This window comes from Salminus brasiliensis, chromosome 12 (genome assembly GCF_030463535.1).
Source record: "Salminus brasiliensis chromosome 12, fSalBra1.hap2, whole genome shotgun sequence".
Classification (NCBI taxonomy): Eukaryota; Metazoa; Chordata; class Actinopteri; order Characiformes; family Bryconidae; genus Salminus; species Salminus brasiliensis.
In genome coordinates this window covers 24,448,636-24,470,708 of record NC_132889.1, presented here as the reverse complement: position 1 = coordinate 24,470,708, position 22,073 = coordinate 24,448,636, and the positions used below count along the sequence as shown (strand labels likewise).

The window sequence follows — 22,073 nt, the reverse complement described above, 5'->3', positions numbered from 1 at the left end:
GAGCTTGTGTTGGTCTTTTCTCTCTCTCTCTCTCTCTCTCTCTCTCTCTCTCTCTCTCTCTCTTTTTTTAAACAGGTGTGTTGGACATGTCAGGCCATTATTTATCTGTGACCATCTGGGCTGAATAATCCAAAACAAAAGACACACCTCATGAAATGGGTTGTTTTGTGGGCTGTAACCTCAGCCTTGTAGGAACTTTGATCTACTGCCGTGAACTATTCCTCACTTTTGCCTTTGACATTTTTAGGTTTTGTTCCACTGAACTTTTAAGTGCATCACATTTGGAAGAAGCACAATCACACCTTTCTTCACATGACAGCTTTGCCCTTGTTTTACTATTCAAAGGCCTTCTTTCATCTGAAAGTAATGCCTCTAGCCTGGTACTTGTAATGGATATCATGGATCTAAAGCGATGATAATTCTTACAACATGAACCTCTATATCGTCGCTGTCCAATGAAATCCATGTATCTGCATTTTTGGCCGTTTTTAGTTTGTCTCTTGTTTAAACCCTGTAGATAATTCTGGGTGAACGCATGACCCACAGAAATGCTCTAAATTACTTTGAGCTCTTTATTTTATACTCTGACATCCATTCAAAGTTTAGACCGTTTTCGCCTTCTCCTGTAAAGTCACCATTTTGGAGATACATGGTTTTTATTGGACAGCGACGATATGCTGAACGCTGGGCAGACGTTTATAAACTTAATCTGAAGCAGCTTGAGAGAACTGCTTCATTCGTAGCAAGAGTGTAATGTGATATTTTCAGCAGCCACACTCTTCATGTCATCCACATGTGGTAATGTACTGTACATTCAAAACTAAAGCAATTAATGTTTAATTGCTGTGTAATGGTGAACAGATGTTCCTACACATGATGCCATCCTTCCCTTACAGATGTAGGTTTTCTTGCTGCTTAGTTTTCTGCAAAGTGAACATTTTTTGAAAAGTGATTCTTTTTGCAAATGTGTTGTTGGAATTTGTAAAAAAATGCAACATTTACAGCAGGCCAGAGTTGATACTATGGGTTATACTTATTAAAATGCTCATACTGGTTCAAATGTCCTTACTTATTTACTCCGCACTGAAAAACACTGGATGGGCCAAGACGTGTATAGTCCACATCCCTGAAGAGACCTGAAGAGTACAAAGAAAAGCTCAAAGTCATTTTTAAGAAGCAAAAAAATGACGTTGATGTAAATGATATAATACAGAAAATACATTAACACACACCAACTAGCAATATCCGAAATGTAGAGGTTGAATAATCTATTAATATTCGTTTGAGTGGGAAAGCAGAGCCGACTCGTTCAATGGCTACTGGTATCTGATATTTTACACAATAAGCTTCAGTGCAGCTGACGAAAGGTTCAAATGAAAAATCAGTGATATTTATGGACTTAAACAATAGTTTTGCTTAATTCTTTACTTTAACATGCTCCATATTTCTGCTCCTCCAGAGCTGCCCGCAGTTTTGCCTCCTCGAGCTCTGCAGGAACACCAACATGTCCGCCCAAATCACTCTCCCGATGTAAATAAATGCTTACAATGATTAGCAATTAACTCCTGAGCTCTTGCCCTGAAATCATTGACTAAAAATAGCAGATAAGCTGCGATGTTTGTCCGGCTAGCGACTCTAAAACTGACCTTTTCCCTGGGAAACAAACAACAGAGGAGCCTCGTAAATTAGGGTCTTCATATATTAACCCACCCCTGTTCTCTGAGGCGGACGAAAGGCCTGGCTGATAGGCTTTGAATCTTTGAATCTTTGGATCTTTGGATTTTTGAACGAAAAGCTAGCAAACCCAGATTAAACGGCAAGATTAGAGATGATGAAACGACGATGTAACGAAAGTCCCTGAAGACTGTCGAGTTTTAATTACAGTGAAATGAATGGATGCTACTGAGTTGCAAGTTGAGCTACTGGCTTATCCGTATATGAAACATATTAAACGACTCATTTTTGTAGGATTTGGTCAGTAAATGAACAATTCAACGCCGTGAAGCCTAAAACCTGGGGAACTCGCGCTCAACAGATACGACAGTGAGAGTCAAATGCTGACAGAAATATGAGGTGGATTAAATTATGATTAAAAATCTGAACGCATTGGGGCTGAATTTGGGAGCTGGAACCAAAATGGTCTGGAAACCCCTCTTCAAATCGCCTCAGTGGACAAACTTGACTCCGACTCTTTAAACCGGATCAGTTTCAGAAGGTACTCTCTCTCTCTCTTTTTCTTTCTCTCTCTCTCTCTATCTCTCTCTTTCTTTCTCTCTCTCTATCTCTCCCTCTCTCTCTTTTTTTTTTTCTTTCTCTCTCTCTATCTCTCTCTCTTTTTCTTTCTCTCTCTCTATCTCTCTCTCCCTCTCTCTCTCTGTTGAAGTTCACCTCCATTTCAGCGACTCTCGCTCGTCTCGTTTGAACGTTTCAACGCTTCGTCCCTGAGTCACTTTACATGTCATTATGAGGGACATCCCGAGGTGCTTTCCCTGCCGCGACACCTTCTTCAGCACAGCACCGTGGGCGCGAAACGTTAATCAGGGCGACCATTTAAAGCGGCTGAAAAACGTTCCCGCAGCTGGAGAAAGAAAATGGCTGTCCTCCACTTATTGAGATCACGGCGCGCAGGCTGTATAAATAACACGGGCGGGCTGACGCCAGAGTCCGGGCACTAAATTAACCTGGAATGCACATCAGGCAGCTGAAGACCTCGCAGGGGCACGACTTTCACAGCCTAACATCTAGCTAAGGGTCGATGTGTTCCTGCCTGGAGCTGCTGGAGCCCGTTAGCACGCAAATCCACCACCTTTAGTTCAGGCGTGTGTCGGCGGCTTAACAAGAGGCGATATGGAAGGAAGTTGTAGATGACAAAACCAAGCCAGGCGACTATTTATTTTATTTATTTATTTTTTTTACAGTGGTCGTTGTCGTCTCCTGGCTGGGTTCATGAAGTCGTCTTCGTCTTCTCTACGGGTTTCCTCAGCTTGTTGGCATAAACACTCGGTTTTGGGGCTTAAATGGTTCCTTTAGCTGTTCGATAAAGGGCTTTCCAGTCGAGTTATTGTGGACTAGTGTACAGAATCAGGAGGAAATAGCAGATTTACTCACAATTACATCGAAAAGGGAATAGAAATATGTCAGATTTAGATGTAGGCATTTCTTTAGACATCTCTGACAGGTGTGCTGATGGTCCACATCTCTCTCAGAACCAGGCATGCGGGGGTACACGTACATTATGGGCGCCGTTTGAGGCATTTCTGCCCGTTGTGTAAACAGGCTCGGCTCTGTTGCCGGGATTGTTAAGGATATCTATGATGGCGGTTCCTCTCACAGGTTAAAAGCGACACGGCTGTCCGTCCTCAGGTCGACAGGCTGAGCGCTGAGGGTCGCGCTGCTCTGGCGCCATTGTACAGCACTGCAGACACGCGCAGGCCAATCAACGACGGCGCCAAATAAGGAGAGCCACACACACACACACACACACACACACACACACACACACACTCTCTCTCTCTCTCTCTCTCACACACACACACACACACTCACCCGGGACAGATTATTTTTAAATCAAACGCCCACATCATCCAGTTTGTACAGTTTAGTTAGAGACGTCTCCCAGACCTCCCAGACGTTTCACGGAGGTTGTCGTTTCCCCCTCTTTGTCCAGTGCGGCTCTTTGTTTGTCTCTCAGCCTAAAGAAACCCGCAGCAGCCTCGTATCAGTGCGAATATGTCGATTTGAAGTATCTCTCAGTATCTGAGAGAAACTCGGTTGCGTTTCCATTTAAATCGCTTTGCCGTTCGTTTGAGAAGTCGCTAACACGAATAATCTGATTTACATAGAATCCGGTGTTTTCCCCGGCAGTGTGAACGAAGGCGGATTATTATTCGCGTGTTATTTCTGTGTAGTATTTGCGTGTTAAGTCTACTTAATTTGTAGCTAGTGAATTTATATTCATATATTTGTCTAAACATGGAAACATGTGTCTTCTATTTATTCCCGATGGTTATTTAATGTAGTCGTGGTTCCCCTCGTCGTTCGCCTCGCGATCAATTACATTATTAATTCAGACGCAAATTTGTTAGATTATTTATTTATTTACTTACCTGAATTTTTCTGTGAAAATGTGAAACAACATAAAAAATGTGGTGCATTTTTCTTTATTATTTGCCTCATATAAATCGTCTGATGTTCAACAGAACTCGTCTCGAGATAGACTACTTTAAAGGGGGTAATTTAACTACACTAAAATAATTCAGTCGTTTAATTATATTAATCTTCAGTCAGCCCGGGTGACATTCCCGGGTATAAATACAAGACATTATACGGACGTTTACTTTTCTACTATTTAAAATGTAATGTGTAAATCTCTTTACAATAGCACTTTAATCCGATCTTGAATTGCATCTTTTTTTCACCGCAAACTCGGGTTAATTATTGTTGCTCATTTGATTTCTTTATTTATTTCAGGACATGATTTGTAAATATAATTTTTAAATTATAAAAGCAAAGTTGAAACGGTTTGGAGTAAAATTTTAAAGCATTAAAAATGCCTTATCTCAGCTAAGCGCACATTTTAGGACATTATAAACGAAGCTTCTAACGATTTTAACTGAGATTATGGATTTTTTGATAACGGAGCATCATTACTGCAATAATAACACAAATAAACCTACAATTATAAAGAACTAAATAGGAAAAGAATATAATACACTTATTATTATTATTATTATTATTATTCGCTCGTCGCTACTGCTTAAAATAATTGATGTATAATTTATTCAGAATTATTAATAATAAAAAAATGTATAAATGTAATCATCTCTATCGGTTCGTATTTAAGACGACGTTATAAAAGCGTGACTCGACTCCAATTAAGCAGTTTTGTAGAATCGTATCACTTCGGTTTCTCGTCAAAAGCGGTCCTGGTTCCAACCATCTCGAAATGTTGCTTTTGCGATAGGAATCAAACGTTGCAGAAACGACCCGTGACTTTTAAAGCCCTCCTAAAGGTGGAAAATCAGATTAAACAGATCTCTGAATGAAACCTGCTTGGGTTCAAGAGACTCTTCATCGCAACACTTTCGATTAATCAAAATCGAATTACATGAGTTAGTGTAGTTCGTATAACCGAAGTCACAAATATAAGACTTCATTTATGATGACTTTCTAAGATACTGGCAGTGTAAGACATGTTTGATCCGCTGTACGTTTAGTCTCTAACAGTACTAGTTATGGGTTTCTGGGTTGTGGGTAACGTCAGGACTGAATGTGTACTGGTCTATTAGACTGTTCGACTGTTCGCTGTGCAGCTGTTACTGAGCAGACTGCTGAACTTGTGTCACTCAGGCTGGATCTGAACGAAATCGTGGTAAATGAAGTTAGCATAACCGATAACTCGGACGTTTATATCCGCCCAGGCTGGCCGTGATTAAACAGCAGGGCACTCGCTTCGCCTGTTTTCTGTTTTACCCATTTTTGTTAAAACGCCTCTAGAAGAGCTCGGTGGCGATCAGTCCACTTTTCCACAGCAGTGACCGATGGTCTGATCCTCGCTGATCGATCTTCTGTCTGCTCCGCTTCTCAAACACGGTTCGTCACTTCCTAGAAAAGACTACGCGGCTCCCTCCCCTCCCTTAGCAACTACGTCCGCGTAGCAACGGCTCGACCAATGGCTTTAGCAGAACGAAGTCCCACCGACTCCGGTCCCATGGCAACAATTTAGAACGTGATGACGTCTCTTCGATTGGGAGTATTATGGGCTGCCGAGGCTCGCTTCAGACAGAGGTTGTGGCAGGAAAAAAAAGCTCAGTGGGACCGAAGTAAACATGGAGCTCTCTGCTGTCGGGGAGAGAGTATTCGCGGCCGAATCCATCATCAAGCGACGCATAAGAAGAGTAGGTGTATGACTTGTGTCCTCTGTTTAAGCGTTGGCCTCCGCTGGAGTGCGAGTTGGTGATTTGTTCGCGTCCTGTTGGTTTTGGCAAGTTAGTCGCAGAAGGCTAGCTAGCTAGCGCGGCTAGTGTGCTAACCTGATTGAGCGGTGGTGTTTTAGCTGTCACGCTTTCTCCCGCAGGGTCGGATGGAGTATCTGGTGAAGTGGAAGGGCTGGTCTCAGAAGTAAGTATGCTGCCGATACCGTGTCTCCTGCTTGCATGTCTCTGATTATCGCTGACTAACGTTGGTTCGCTGCTACCGAGCCAGCCGAATGCTAGCAGGTCAGTGCCCGAGCGCTGCGTAACGGGCTTCGGTTCTCGGTGCTAAAACGTTAGCTGGAGTTTTAAGGCCAGCGAGAAGATTAGCATCGGCGCTAATTGGTGAAAACTCGAAAACTTTACAGAATCGACTCGATTTCGAGCACTTCATTAAGTTCTCTCGCCGTTTAAACGAACGGCTAGATGACAGCACTTCGTGAGCGTGTTTACTTGACTTGTGTCGTTGTCCTTGCAGATACAGCACCTGGGAACCGGAGGAAAATATTCTCGATGAACGTCTGTTCGCTGCTTTTGAGGAGAGGTTGGTGCTCCCTCGACACACCCGCTAGATTTAGCGTTCAGGCTCTTTACCAGCTCATCCAGAGTGTAAATAATGGTACCAGGTGATAAATGTGAACTTTAAACGGGTTGTTTTCGTTACAGAGAGCGAGAGAGAGAGCTGTACGGGCCGAAAAAGAGGGGGCCGAAACCGGGGACTTACTTGTCAAAGGTGGGCAAACGGAATGCACAAGTCACCGCCGTTATTACCGTAGGCTCGTTTCTTAGGTTAAAAAGCAGTTAACGGCCAAAGTTAGTTCGTTTGAGCTTTATGGAAAGCAGAAACTGGTGTTTCCAGTTCATTTTCTTAAAAAAAATTAAATAAAAAAAAAAAACTACATAGACGTTCATATTATTGGCTTTTTTTAATCAAAGCCAGTTTTCGTTGTAGGTTTAGTATTAAATAAATACTGCTCGTATTTACTGGACGCATGGCTGTTGTTATTTTTTAATTATTTTTATAATTAATATTTCAGGCAAAAGCTAAAGCCAGTACCAAAAACTATGAATTTAGAAGAGAGATGTCACGAGAGATCCGGGTGTCATTCCCCGTGGCGGAGCCCGTGGTCACTCCCCGGGCTCGTGAAGGTCTTCGCACGGTCGTACCCACCATCTTCCCCCCCAGCACAGTCAACAGGGGCGAAAGCGTGCGACTTCGCCCCCCGGAGCCCGAGAGGAAAGCTCGGCCTACGCAGGCTCACGTGGATTTCCTTGGCGTCCCCAAAAAGAGGGGGCCAAAACCGAAGTTGCGCTTCCCTGTTCACGCTGCGTCCGCTAAACCCTTTAACAGGAGGGCAAGTGAGCACTTCTCGCTCAGCCGCTCTGTGGTGGGCGAGGGGTCTCATTACGGCCTAATGCAGCTAACGCAGCCGTTTAGAAGCGGCGACGTTCAGCAGCACCTGTCCAGACACGGCCTGTACAGATCCGGCGAGCTGGCCGACGATGACCGGCTGTCCCCGGAGCCGCTGGATGTGGAGGAGGAAGGAGGGGAGTCCTGGAGCCCGTGTCTGAAGAACATGGAGAAGATTATAGTGACTGACATAACCAGCAACTCTGTGACTGTCACGATTAAAGAAAGCTCTACAGACAAAGGCTTCTTCAGGGAAATGAGATGATTTGGTGTTGTAGACCAGCTTTAGCCCGGTATTATCTAACTGTCCTTTTCTTAGTCTCTAACTGTACAGTGTGTCTCACAATCATGTGTATAAATATATATATATATATATGTAACAAAGCGAATAGTCTGCATATGCATTTTCATCTGTATTTTCTATGAAAATGAAATTTATTTTTGTACTTCCCAAAGTTTTGAGTAATGTGCAGCAATTAATTGTTTAATTGTTTGTTTTTTTTTTCCTCTCTAAATGCCTGTGGGCTGTAATGACTGCAGGCACAGACTGCTGATGATGAGACACTTTCAGCTTGCAGCACCTTTTATTCAGAGTGAACGGCTAGTTCCTCTACTGTCACCTTCTGTGGTCCTCTGTTGTACTGTGTGTACATGTTGAAGGTCTAACATTGTCTGTATTAAAGCACAGATTAAAAATAAGAATATAAATGCAGACTGACTGAGTGTGTGTTGTGTGTTGTGGCCAAGATGTGTTAATAATAGCGTGTTGAGAGATTGAGATGTTTTTCATCCAGGGAAGAAATGTCAGAGAACTGCATCTGGCAAAATCTGTTGGCTGATGTTACCAAGTCGTGAATTTTAATGAAGGCCTTGCTGCAGTCGCGCCGTGGTTTTCTTAGGTCGGTTAGTTGGCAGTGAAATTCGGTTCAGCTCTTGCTGTATTTTAAGAAAGCAGGCCTATGGTCTGCTGGATTCAACGATGGGACAGTTAGAAGTGCTGTGTTGCACTGCAGGATCTTCTCTGTAGCTTTAATAACTGATCAGATCTGGAAGACCTGAGTTGGACTAATATTTGTATCCTAAAAATATTTATGCCATCACGCAAAAACCGTGTATCTCCCGTTTTTGCCTATTTGGAATCATGTGAATCTGGCAGTTGAAAAAGTCAAATATGAATGGACTAATAGAAATGAAAACGGCTTGGAATAAATTCGTTTTATATTGACTTTCATGGAGAGTTAAGAAGGTTTTTTTCTTGTCCTACAAAGTTGCCATTTTAGACTTTTTTTTGTTTGCGTGACAGCGACTAATATACATAAATAATAAATATATATATATATATAAATAAGCATTACATTTTCACTGATGAATTTTAAACCAGGGCCTTATAGAGAGGGCCAGAGATATTACCCGAATCTTCGAATAATTGAACAAATAAACGCGCGTCCCTTAATTTATTCAATTTATAACAAATATAACATTAAATATTTTACTCTAAATTACTCATCATATCCCTCCACATAGCCTTTGTATGAATTGCCTTAATGTGAGACACCTAAGCTCTGTAGGTCTTCCTCAAATGAATGAAAGTGAACACAAGCTGTAACCTGATCAAAACCACATGACTTCACAAATCTCCAATCTTAGATAAAGGTAAAGCGGGTTTCAAAGAGGAAGCATCCCATGCAAAGACCGCCCAAAGTTCATTCAGTGCTTAGACAGAATTAATGCTGAGTTTAAATTTCTTTTAAAAACACTTCTTTTAGTTGAATAGTTCTTATCAGGATATTTTTATTATATGTTTCTTTATTAGAAATATGATTATGTGTTCATATTCTAGATTTGTTATTTCTCTGAAAAATTATGTTTTACTGCGCCGTATCAGAAAACATGCGGGACAGTTCAAGAAGTGGTTCAGTTAGGCGAAAATGTGTGGAGGGGTATAACTGCCATAATAACGGTTATTTACAGGTGTTTAGTCTTTTAATGGATTGTTTTAGATGTAGGGCATGGTATATTCAATAACTGCAGCATCTGTGTTAAATGTGGTATTAAAGTTTTTTTTAATCGCTTCACGTTAATGAATGTTTCAATAATTCTGCGCATTTAATTCTGCTTTCTCTGCATGACATTTAATAATATGCATATATTATCATATATGCCGTGCAGTGAAAGCAGAATTAAATTAATTAAAACAAGTACTTAATTTCTTTAAAAACAACTTAATTAATCGTCACTGGCACACAAAAACCCGTATCTCAAAAATGTCCATTTTTGAAGCCAATGTAAAAAGATTTCATTTTTTTCTGAATTCAGATATTTTGGAGCATTTATATTGCAAAGAACAACTTCCAGATTTCAAAAATGACAAAGAAGTAAAAAATGTAGATCTCGGCGCTACAACAACGAAATGAATCAAAACTTTTATGGTCTGTTTTTAAATGTAACACCCACACCTATAAGTTGTTGTTTTTTTAGCAGCATCAGTAACATTGTAAGTTGTATAAAAATTGGAAATGAAAAATGATTGCACTTTTAGCCTTAAATGATACTGACCTTTTTAAAACACCAATTAATGTGACTTTTTCAGTGTCCCACATTTTTAACAGAACTGGCCCACAATAGGGAATGCTGATCGTCTGAGACAACCTGGAACAAAGAGTACTGAGATGTCAACCATTTCTATTATAAGTTTGATATTTGCATTTTTTTTAAATTTCGGGTTGATTATGACACATTCTTAGGAAGGTCCTGGTGTGGATTTAATGCGTTTGTTTTATTTGGCAATGTATTCCAAAGTCAGACATGCAGAAACTACCCACGTTAGATTCATTCACCCTAGTTATAACTCAGAACTCAGAGTCTCAGAAATGGAGCTTCACTGCCTTCAGGTCGTCTCAGCGGTGAAAAGCGCTTTAAGAGAGATAGATATTCCCTTCACTGAAATTCAGTAAATTCAGTTTAGCTCAATCGCTGTTCATAGAGATTAAAGAGCCACCCAGAGCCTTATCAGCTTATCAAGTCTCGCGGAAACCAGGTACAGTTGGGGGAAAAGATATTGAAGGTAATCTTTACGTATACAACTATTAGACCTTTAAACTCAGGCTTGTGAAATAGAGGTAATTAACTTGACACAGGTCTGGTATACGTTACAGAACAGAGGCTATATTGCTATACGTATTTTTCACGACTGCACAAATGTATATATATACATATTATATATTTTTTTAAATCATTGAAATACAAAAAAGCATTGCATTTAAAGCTTCATTGTCTTCTAAAGCAGGAATGTGATGAAATCAGGCAACGGATGCCTTTAATTTACAAACAGTTTGAGTGATTAAAAACGTTAAATAATACAGAAGTGTTGAGATAATAACGTTGCGGAATCTGGACTATAAAAAGTGAGTGTTTTGTTTTGGAGAAGTTGAAGATGAAGAAACGTTATGCGATGTTTAACGAAATGTAGGGCTAAGCCTTTCTTGTCCATCGTCATCTCACCCAGACCCATCTGGTCCAGTCCTCCAAAGCCTGCTTCAACTTGAGGAGGACATTGTTGAACATGTGGTGAACACTGAACACAGTCCGTTAGGGGGGTTGATGGCTTTGATTGTTGCCAGATCTGCTAGACAGGTGCTGAAAAACCAGTAAGATCCACCAGATGTCGCCATGACCTTGTTCCAGAACAATCTATCACCACTCAGCTTCCAAAAACAAAACCAAAAAAAAAAAAAAACAAGCAGGCCTTTATGCAATGCCTGCGGGCCTAGAAATGTTCTAAAGATATGTCAATATCTAGACTTTTGTTTAGGTGGTAAGAATTGAAGAACAAATTGTTCTATGACATTGTCAACCATTTGAGGCACCTTTATACCTTTTTTTTAATGTGAATTGATACCTGAGCATTTTCAGGAGACCATACTTTTACTTCTACTTATTTACTCGGTTTTATTTTAGTAATTAACGCTAAGTTGCTAATTCCTTTTTGGGGTTTATTTTAACTCTATAATTTAACCTATGCGCTGCGTAGATGTCCACGCACCTCGTACTGTGGAGTTTTATCGAGTTATTTTACGCCAGAATGGAAGAACAGAGGTAAGGGAGTTTTGTCGTTCAGATGAAGCTTTCTGGTGGGGATTTCTGTAATCTAGCGGATAATAGACGTGTTTAAATCACGCACTGTTCGGGTCAAACGTTGCATTACACTCTTAGAAATAAATATGCTTCAAATGGTTCTGGGTGATGCCATAGAAGAACCTCTTCTGGTTCCATAAAGAACCGTATTTGAGGAGATGGGAGGATTCTTTAAATTGACAACATAAACAACATGAACATCAATTGAAGGTTCTTTAGACTTAAAAGGCTCTATTAAATCTCTATTGGTTCTTCTATGGCACTACACAATGAACCATGAAGCATCTTTATTTGAAAGAGGAGCCAATTATGGAGATTTACAAAAATAGCTATTATTTATTTATTTTGGTTTCTTTGGGGTACTGCTCCTATAAAACCTTTTTTAAGCAAGATGAGCTCGGGTTAAATGGGACAATTTAGCTTAGTGGCGCTGGGCTTTGCTTCTTTTGTCAGTTAATGACAACAAATCCTAGGTTTCAATGTGTGTGTGTGTGTGTGTGTGTGTGTTGAATGTAAATACACATACTTAGCGCTATTTCTTTCATTTCATTATAAATACCTCATTATAAATATGCTAAATAGTGTCCAATTAAAAAACGTTTCCCCATAATGTAAAATAGTACTGGCGCGTGTGTACTCACAGCTTTTAATAATGGCAGGGGTGGGACTGAAGATGCAGGAGTAGGATTGAAAGCCCATGTGTTAACCCCATAAATTACATCGCATGAGGGAGGGTGGAGTCGACCCCCTACCCCTTAGAGGGGGTAGAAAGTGTTAAGGCCCCCTTCCTGTCCTGTAGAGACCGAGATAGAGCCTCAAGACGCTTGCAGCGCAGTGCATCACAACCCGGTGGTCCTAGACTGGTGCAGCACAGAATAATGTTTAATCTTAGTTTCCGATCACTCAGAAAGCCCTGTTTGGACTGAAATGTCGCGGAGAGGAAGCGGATTACTGCGGTTTTTGCAAACCCTGTGTTTGCTGTCGTGTTGTACAGCAGACATGTGCAGCTGGAGTGGAAGGTAAGAACCTGCCTATCACTCTATCCGTGATGAGAACAGCGGAGTTTCCTGGGACAAATCAGTGATATCTGATCATCTTGAACCGTGTATGGATGAGGACAGGCAGGCTGAATGAACATATGCACCTTATTCAAACTATTTAGGTGTGATAAAACACTAGGACAGATTCAGGGCGGGAAGTGTCTCCCACTCACTGTGGGATTCTGGCTAAAACTGAACTTTAAAATGTTTAGAGCTGGAAGTGAAAAATGGACACAATTATTTATTGGTTTTGAAGCATCTCAGAAACACTTTGAAAAAATATAGATTTTTAAATATTTGTGTTAAGTGGTTTTTAGCACTTCCTGTGCATTTTAATTTATTTTAATATATCTATTTATCTGTCTGTCTGTCTGTCCGCACGTTTGATTATCTGTCTGTCTATCTACATGTATGTTCATCGGTGATAAATCTATCCATCTATCCATTTTTTTGTCTGTCTGTCTGTCTGTCTGTCTGTCTGTCTATCTATCTATCTATCTATCTATCTATCTATCTATCTGTCTGTCTGTCTGTCTATCTATCTATCTATCTATCTATCTATCTATCTATCTGTCTGTCTGTCTGTCTGTCTATCTATCTATCTATCTATCTATCTATCTATCTATCTATTTTTTATCTGTCTGTCCGTCTGTCTGTCTATCTATCTATCTATCTATTTTTTATCTGTCTGTCCGTCTGTCTGTCTATCTATCTATCTATCTATCTATCTATCTATCTATTTTTTTATCTGTCTATCTATCTATCTATCTATCTATCTATCTATCTATCTATTTTTTTGTCTGTCTGTCTGTCTGTCTGTCTATCTATCTATCTATCTATCTATTTTTTATCTGTCTGTCCGTCTGTCTGTCTATCTATCTATCTATCTATCTATCTATCTATCTATATATCTATATATCTATTTTTTGTCTGTCTATCTATCTATCTATCTATCTATTTTTTTTACTCTTATTTTTACTTTATTTACTCTTTGTAATGTATCCATTCATTCATTCATTCATTCACCAGAACAGGCATCAGAAGCTGATTTATTCAGCATTATGTTAGAGATGTGTTCTAGATTCACCACAGTATAAATGTGTATTATATAGGCATACACACACATCGCACAAAGAACTACAACAGTTTATTCTCGAGGACGGACAGAAGATAGATCATCAGCACTGCGGTCATTCTGAAAGCCGAACATCAGTGTAATGTAGGCTCCCTGTGCAAGAACCAGACTTCTGCAGGTCGACCCTGTGCTCGTCTACTCATTCAGCTGATGTTTATTGGTGTGTGTAGTTCAGCGTGTGTGTACTGTGTTTGGCAGCGGCTTAGTGCGGGAGCCTCTTTCCGGGCCGGTCCAGCAGGTCAGGCTGCGCTGCTCGGCGGGGTCAGTCCGCTGGCTCTTCCCGCGTCTCGCGCTGCGGCTCCTGCTGAAGCCCAACGTGGCCTCCTCGCGCCCCGCCGCGCTGTGCATCAAAGCCACGCGCGCGTCCCGCGGCGCAGCCGTGTACGTGGAACGCGGCGGAGAGCTGCAGCTGCTGATGGAGGACGGAGAGCGGCCCGAGCAGGTGCACTGCATCAGCACGGACGGGGCCCAGGGAGCGGCCGTCTTCCTCCAGGCCAACCCGCAGAGCGACATCCGCCGGCGAGCCGTGGGCTTCCGCTACGAACTACTGCAGGAAAAGAGCACCGCGAGCAGAGGTGAGGACAACTGGGGGATGGATCACGAGCTGGTCTCAAAGACTGCAAGAGGCGTAACTGTGGTGGGGTTGGGGCCCATATCAACTAGTCCCCCCCCCCCCCCCAAAAAAAAAAAAAAACTTTACTGGACCCCTGGTTGGTGTGGCGCACCAGATAACACCACTACCTGCCACTGAGCTACCACACCATGTGGGAGACTGGGGTTCGATTCCCGGTCAGGGTGACTATGCTGCGCTACACCAATAAGAGTCCTTGGGCCAGACTCCTAACACTATGTTGACCCTCCTCTGTAATACCAGTAACCTTGTAAGTCGCCTAAATGCCATAAATGTAAATGTAAGTATAATTCAGGCTTGGAGTGTTTTGGTGCTGAGAAGCTCAACGACGTCTTCATAGTGCTGATGAGAGGAATCAGGGGACTCACAGGAATATGTAAAAATGAGAAGTGAACCTACACATTAAAGAAATGCTGTGACAACATCTCTGCACCAACCAGCCATTAAATTTGAAAGGTTTTCTGTGAGGGTGCTGTTAGAGGCATTTATTGCTTTGACATCTGGTTCATTTTTAATGTTTATCTTTCACAGACACTCTGAATGATTTCGTTTACATTAGAATCATTTAACTGAGCAGAAACTTTGGAAAATCTGTTTAACGGCTCTTTAAAACATCATATATGTATATATATATGACGTAAAATATATAAGATAAGGCCTTGACGATATGGTAAAAAATATTATATCATGATCTTTAAAGACATTTTCACAATATTTATCACGATAGATGTGATCGCAGACAAAATGCATCAATTCTGACAGATTTCTAAAAAACTACCATCCACATACTTTCCCATACTGAGTACAGAGTTTTGCCTAATTACACTGTTCGTGATGACACATGCAGTTGATCAGTGTTCTTGAAGCACTGACAACATTCTCATTATACTTAGAAAATGTGGAAAATGCTCCCTCAATTTATTATGATACAATAACATCCTATTCTATCATATTGCCCACCTCTACAGAAGATAGAACCTAAATCTACACTATACGGACAGTCCTGCCGTCTGTTTATCTCCCTCCCCTTTCAAAATACGTCTCATCAATGATAACCATTATTAAATGGATTCTTCACAACCTGCTACATCTTAGAATTTATTTGTAGCTTATACATCTTAAATAATAAAAATAATTGATACATTTAATATATATCTAGATATGTTTGAGTCTGCTCTCAAGTGGTGTAGCTGTCTAAGCGTTGGCCCTATTAAAAGGAAATAGTTGGTGCATACGAGAGTACAATAACCCTTAATCTGCATAAACATATAGACACTATATATAAGTGTTAATTCATTAAGGTGTTTGCCAGATTCCCAATTCTTCCTGGTCAGACCTACCTCAGAAATGTAGATGCTTGACAAAGAAGAAGGACTAAGTTGACAGTTTTGTTGTTTTACCACTTTACTGATTGAAAATACCATCTGTCTTACCGAAACATTAGGCCAACGGTCTCACAATTGAATGAAGATGTCAAATACTTTGTAAATTCCAGAGATTCCTAGTCATTGTGTGTATTTGAGGGTATATTTCCCATGACAAAAGCCCAGACAGGAGGCAGTGTTTGCCTGACCCCTCTGTCTTAGCACCGATAGAGAAGAATTTGAATTACACTCACATACCTCTTGCTCAGAGACCATTCAATTAAGTTTATACAATAAGAAGTTAAGCCATTCTCAGTCAAGACTAGTGCTTTTTCTTCACAGATGGACAGAAGTTGACATTTGGGATTATACGCCACATGCTTGACATTCCCCTCAAGGCTCCTTAGATTCTTCCATAGCAGACGCAGACTATTCTCTAATGAACTTAATTAGCGTGCTCTCTCGGCAGTAACCACTGCGCCCAACAAAGTACGTTTTGTGTAACTGCTCCATACTATGTTGTGCTGTCATCTCCACTTTTGTCTCATATGAGCTCTCTCTCCCTGTTTGCTCTCACAGCTGCCTGCAGACCATGCAATGACTCTGAGCTCCTCCAAGCCATCTGCACCAGTGACTTTGGTAAGTGTGTTTCAAATGATGCAGCTGAATGTCAGCAGTCATTAGTGGTATTAGTAACAGCGTATTTAACGTCCTCCCAATGAACACAAATAGGGTTGGACAACAGCGTACATCATTAAAGAGGCCAGTATTGGGCCAATTGTAGAGAGCCTGTAATCGACAGCATCTAAAATCTAACAAGTAGGGCAGAGTGTTGACCACATGGAATGTTGTAACATATACGGGAGAGCATTGACTATAGGGAATGGTGTAACACATTTGGGAGAGCATTGACCACAGGGAATGTGTAACACATTTGGGAGAGCATTGACTACAGGGAATGGTGTAACACATTCGGGAGAGCATTGACCACAGGGAATGTGTAACACATTTGGGAGAGCATTGACTACAGGGAATGGTGTAACACATTTGGGAGAGCATTGACTACAGGGAATGTGTAACACATTTGGGAGAGCATTGACTACAGGGAATGTGTAACACATTTGGGAGAGCATTGACTACAGGGAATGGTGTAACACATTTGGGAGAGCATTGACTACAGGGAATGGTGTAACACATTCAGGAGAGCATTGACTACAGGGAATGGTGTAACACATTCAGGAGAACATTGACTACAGGGAATGTGTAACACATTAGGGAGAGCATTGACTACAGGGAATTGTGTAACACATTTGGGAGAGCATTGACTACAGGGAATGGTGTAACACATTCGGGAGAACATTGACTACAAAGAATGGTGTAACACATTTTGGAGAGCATTGACTACAGGGTAACACATTTGGTAGAGCATTGACTACAGGGTAACACATTTGGGAGAGCATAGACTACAGGGAAACCTGTAACACATACAAGAGAGTGTTGACCTCAGGGAAACCTGTAACACATACCGGAGAAGGTTGACCACAGAGAAACTGGTAACACATACAGAAAAGTGTTGACCTGTAACTCACACATTGACTGTAGGGAATGTTCTAACAAAAATGGATTAAGTACAAGGAATGTTGTAACAGGTATAGGAGAGCAGAGCACAATCTTATTAAGAGTAAAATGTAATGTGGGTGTTTTTTGTATCCACATGCCTTTAGTAACCTTTGATCAAACACGGTAACTAAGCCTGCAGATGAAACAGTAAGAGATTTCATATTTCCCTATATAATTCCCACAAAACCGTTCAATTTTTGGGTGTTTTAGACAGATGAAATCAAAATGTTATATAAATGTAATCATTTAAATTAAATTTAAATAGAACATTTTTGACATTCTGATATTTCTTCATGTTTTGTGGGCAATTTTTTAATTAATCTGCCATGTTTGACACATGTTTGATTTATTTTGATACAGATTTTCGTCAATGTCACATTTGCACTTGCTTTTCCTTCAACAGAATTGCTCCCAAATGGCTGGTGAATCTTGTTCAAATACTTTTAAAGTTATTTAGCCAAAAAATAACCTTCAATTCTGACATAGTTGACCCCTACTCAATCACATCAGATCCCTCTGCATGCTTTGTGTTTGTGTGCATGTCTTTGAGCTGTGTGAGCCTATGTGTGGGTTGTGGCAACTCAGCACCGACCGTTCATGAATCATGAAGCATAATACCAATAATAATGTAGAACCTGACCATTCTTGGCCCTATTTATCAGAGTAGTCAGTGTCTCTCCTGGACGCCGAGGTTAATTTATTTACTGAATTGCTGCGTGCTGGGCGAGGGCCTGATCTGTTCCCAGCAAGCTGCTGCTCTGCCTCTGCTGAGGGCCCCGGCAGATGTGGGGGCTCTGGCGCACACAATGGGAGGCACATGGCTTTAAGGCCAGCGACAGAGCAGAAGCAACGACTCCTTTGAACTCATTCCATTTATAGGCTGACCCTCGCGCCCTAATCGCACAAATCGCCATCGGACACTTTTTGATGAGGGAAAATGGCTGGCTAATGAAAGTGTAAATGCCGGCGAGGAGTGAAAAGCCTTCTTGCCTGCTTCACTGTGACGTTGTTGTGGTGGTGGTGATGGGTTGGGGGATGGGAGACGGGTGGGTTTTGGAGGGAGAGAGGCAGAAAAGGACCCTTATCCTCAGCAAGATTTCTTAAGACGGAGAAAAGAGACGATGAAAGGCTTGTATTATGCTTGTGTTCCCAATCCTCCATCTGGAGTAGCCTTTAACTGTACATATTACTGCTCTGTCTGCTCTAATGCACCTGCCTCAACTCATTATCTAATTAGCAAGCTATTTGTGGTTTTAAAAGCAGGCATTAGGAGGAAGGAAGCGCTACATGTGCCATGCAGGAGGCGGCAGGGGAAACAGTGGGTTATGTCATGAGGATTATTCAGGATGGGTTGGTTTTACAGTGGGAAGTCCTGTAATGTCATTTGAAAGGGATGGCGTATCTGTCTAATTTGCCCTCGAATAACCACCCATAGCCAAGACTAGGTTAAAAACAGGTTGTCATGTGCAGGTCTGGGTGTATAGGGGTGCAAAGTATGCGCTGGACCGTCAGTTTCGATTTCAGAACCCTCAGTTGAGTTTTGGAGAAAATGTAGTAGGCATGGAATGAAGACTATAAAGAAGTTACCTACACTTGTGGTTCTTTATTAAAAGCTGTACATTTCTATGAAGTGAAGTGAAGTGGGTTGTATTGTCATTTTAACTATATACAGAGTACACAGTGAAATGAAACAACGTTCCTTCAGGACCATGGTGCAACATAAACACAGTGCATACAGAACACAAGTGCAACATATATACATATTTGCTATTCCACTCTCATATACTTTAGGTACAATACTTTCCCTGTATGTAGATTTGTATCTTTGTAGGCTATTCAACATCTTTGCTCGATCTTTATATTTGATGTATAATATATATATATATATATATATATATATATACCAATGTATGCGACAAATACATTTTTTTCCACCATTGCTATAAATCAAAGAACCATTTTTCAGTGCTGTCTAGAACCTCTTTTGCTGAGAGAGTAGGTAAGCTCATTATTGTCTTAATCTCATTCCTATAGGCTGCTTAAATACATTTTCTATTAAAGGTGTGGACATTGAAAGTGAGCTCAGCTGAGCTTTGGAGAAAAAAGACTATAAAGAAGTTGCTTACACTGTCAGCAAAAGGGTTCTAGATAGTATTGAAAAAGGTTCTTTGATTCATAACAACGGTATAACCCGTTTTTGGTGCAAAGGTAAAAAGTTTCTTTAAAGAGATCAAGAGGTTTTCCATGATATGGCAACCTTAAGCCATGAGTTGTCAGGATTCTACATAGAACTGTTGCTTTTGCTAAAGAACCCATGAAGAACATTGACAAGTATAGGCAAGTATAGGCTGCTTACCTACATTTTTTTCCAAAGCTTTTGTAGAGAAGAACAATTTAACCAGACAAATGGTTCTTTGTACATGCGTTAAAAATCTGAAAATGCACTGTGCATGTGCACCGGACTCCCTGCACTATTAAACCCCTTTGCTGTGATTCATTTCTTATGGGTTTCTCGTTTTCCATTCTGGTCAGTTCTGTGAAATACATATGGTTAAGCCAGAGTGACTGAATCTGGCCTTTGCTTGTTGTGGTAAAAAAAAAGTCTGCTCCTGCTCCTGTGGTCTGCTTTGTATAGACAGGGCGTTCTTTTTCCCCTGTCTGGAGAACACATGCTGTTGTGATGTGTGCACTTCCATTTATTTCCAGTGCACCCTCCGTGATTTTGCTCTGGGTTCCACATAGACATAAACTCATTAGCACTTTTCCTGTTCCAACAGTGGTCCGTGGCTCCATACGGAACGTATCCCATCACCCTGAGCGGCAGACATCTGTCATAGAGGTGGAAGAGGCCCAGGTGTACCGGCAACGCAGCGGTGTCTTCGAGAGAGAGCCAGTCATTTCTGGCCAGTGGCACGGCCACATCCACACCCCCCTGCAGTGCCACGTTAAAGCAGGACCTGGCCAGTTCCTCTTCACCGGAGCTGAGCACTTTGGCGAGGCTTGGCTCAGCTGTGCTCCAAGATTCAAAGACTTTGTGGAGCTGTATCATTCAGCCAGGGAAGCCCAGCACATCCCCTGTGATTTCCCCCTACACTGATCAGAGTTTTGCCACATAAGACATAGCAGTCAGCCATAACATTAAAACCACCGACTGGTGAAGTGGTACTCTGGCACCTGTCAAGAGGTGAGATATACAGTATATGACCTGAACAGTAAGTTCTTGAAGTTGATGCCTAGATGTCTTAGTCAGAGCATCCCTGAGCAGAGCAACAGCAGGTCTTGTGGAGTGGTGCTCCAAGGAGGGACAACTGGTGAACCAGCAACAGGGTCATGGGTGTCCACGGCTTATTGATGAGATCCATGGAGGCCTATCTCACAACTTACAGGACATAAAGGATTTGCCTTCTAACGTCTTGGTCACCTTTAGAGATCTTGTGAAATTCATGCCTCAGTGTGTCAGAATTGTTTAGGGTGCATGAGGGGTCTTATACAATATTAGGCAGGTGGTTTTAAAGTTATGGCTGATCAGTGTATTTTAGCACAATATGCATATATGCACATTGCTGCTGCTGCTAACTCCAGAGTCAATCTGGAATCCAAATGCCTTGTGGTTCATGCTATACTTTTGCTATTTGCTAAAAGGTATTCTGAGGCACCAGCGGACAGGGAAACTATTATTAACCAATAAAACCATGTTTCATGTGAATATAAAAAGATCTAATTTTCATTTGTAACCATTTCTGTTAGTCCATCTATTGCCTATTGGTGTAAAATGTGACCGGCCAGGGTCACAAAAAGTTAGTTTGAGGAGAGACATTTCATGCTCAACACAGACCAAAGGGATGACATGATAGATAGCTATTACTTCTCTTCCTCTATTGAAATCTGCTTCCAAGTGAGAGCTTTGCAAATCCAACTTTCTGTCTCTTTTACCACCCACTGCTCTTTTCAAAGGGCTGGTGAAAGTGACAAATTAACACCTTCAGCCTTGCATTAAAAACCCACAGTGCTCGTTCTTGTGCCCAGCTGGACTTGTTTAAACACTGTAGATGTTAATTCAACAGTGGTTAAATTGCTGCGGATGACAGAATACACTCTCAGGCACAGCTACTGTACAGTATCTCAAAAAGAATTAGGTTCATGAACGTGTGTGTGTGTGTGTTTGTGTGTGTGTGTAAAATAGTATTTAATGTTGTTTTTTTGTGTGTAAATATACAGTTTTAACCAGCCTTTTACTTCACTAGGCTTAATGTAATCATGAGAAGGACCGAATTATAAGGGCTACAGGGTATGAAAGCAGTTATCTGTATCTGTATAAGTTTTAATGTGGAATTGCATGTCCCATGATTTTACCTTTTGTATAATAAGTGGTAATAAAGTGATGCTTCATTTTGCTCAGCATATTTGTGGTGATGTCTGTAAACAACAATATTTTTTTCTTAAATGAATGGAACGGCTGAAATATCTCATTTAAATTGGTAGAAAAACTCAGTTTAGGCAGCCAGTTTGCATTTAGTTACTGATCAGTAATTCTTAGGGTGTCACAGAGCATAAGGGGCTAAGGAGATATTTGTGGAGACACTCTAATCCTAAGTAATGTAGTGTAATGTAATGTAGATACTTATTCCTTTTTCCCCTTATATGTCATCGCTGTCATACAAAAACCTTGTATCTCCAAAATGACAACTTTACATGAGAAGCTTCCTGACTTTCAATGGAAGTCATGTAAAAAGATTTAATACTCAGTCCTTTTGGAGCATTTCTAC

The 22,073-nt window shown here is 41.0% G+C and overlaps 2 protein-coding genes across 2 annotated transcripts; both read left to right on the top strand.

The window, feature by feature from the left end:
• Nucleotides 1–5,778: 5,778 nt before the first annotated feature.
• Nucleotides 5,779–8,088, top strand: cbx8a (chromobox homolog 8a (Pc class homolog, Drosophila)). Its single transcript, XM_072693967.1, has 5 exons — nt 5,779–5,897; nt 6,077–6,120; nt 6,451–6,516; nt 6,639–6,705; nt 7,010–8,088. Exons 1-5 carry the CDS (start codon nt 5,829–5,831, stop codon nt 7,646–7,648), a joined length of 885 nt encoding a protein of 294 aa, XP_072550068.1. The 5' UTR covers nt 5,779–5,828; the 3' UTR covers nt 7,649–8,088.
• Nucleotides 8,089–12,444: 4,356 nt separating this feature from the next.
• LOC140574264 (meteorin-like protein) lies at nt 12,445–20,497 on the top strand. Its single transcript, XM_072694045.1, has 4 exons — nt 12,445–12,536; nt 13,891–14,267; nt 16,267–16,326; nt 20,085–20,497. Exons 1-4 carry the CDS (start codon nt 12,445–12,447, stop codon nt 20,402–20,404), a joined length of 849 nt encoding a protein of 282 aa, XP_072550146.1. The 3' UTR covers nt 20,405–20,497.
• The last annotated feature ends 1,576 nt before the right edge of the window (nt 20,498–22,073 follow it).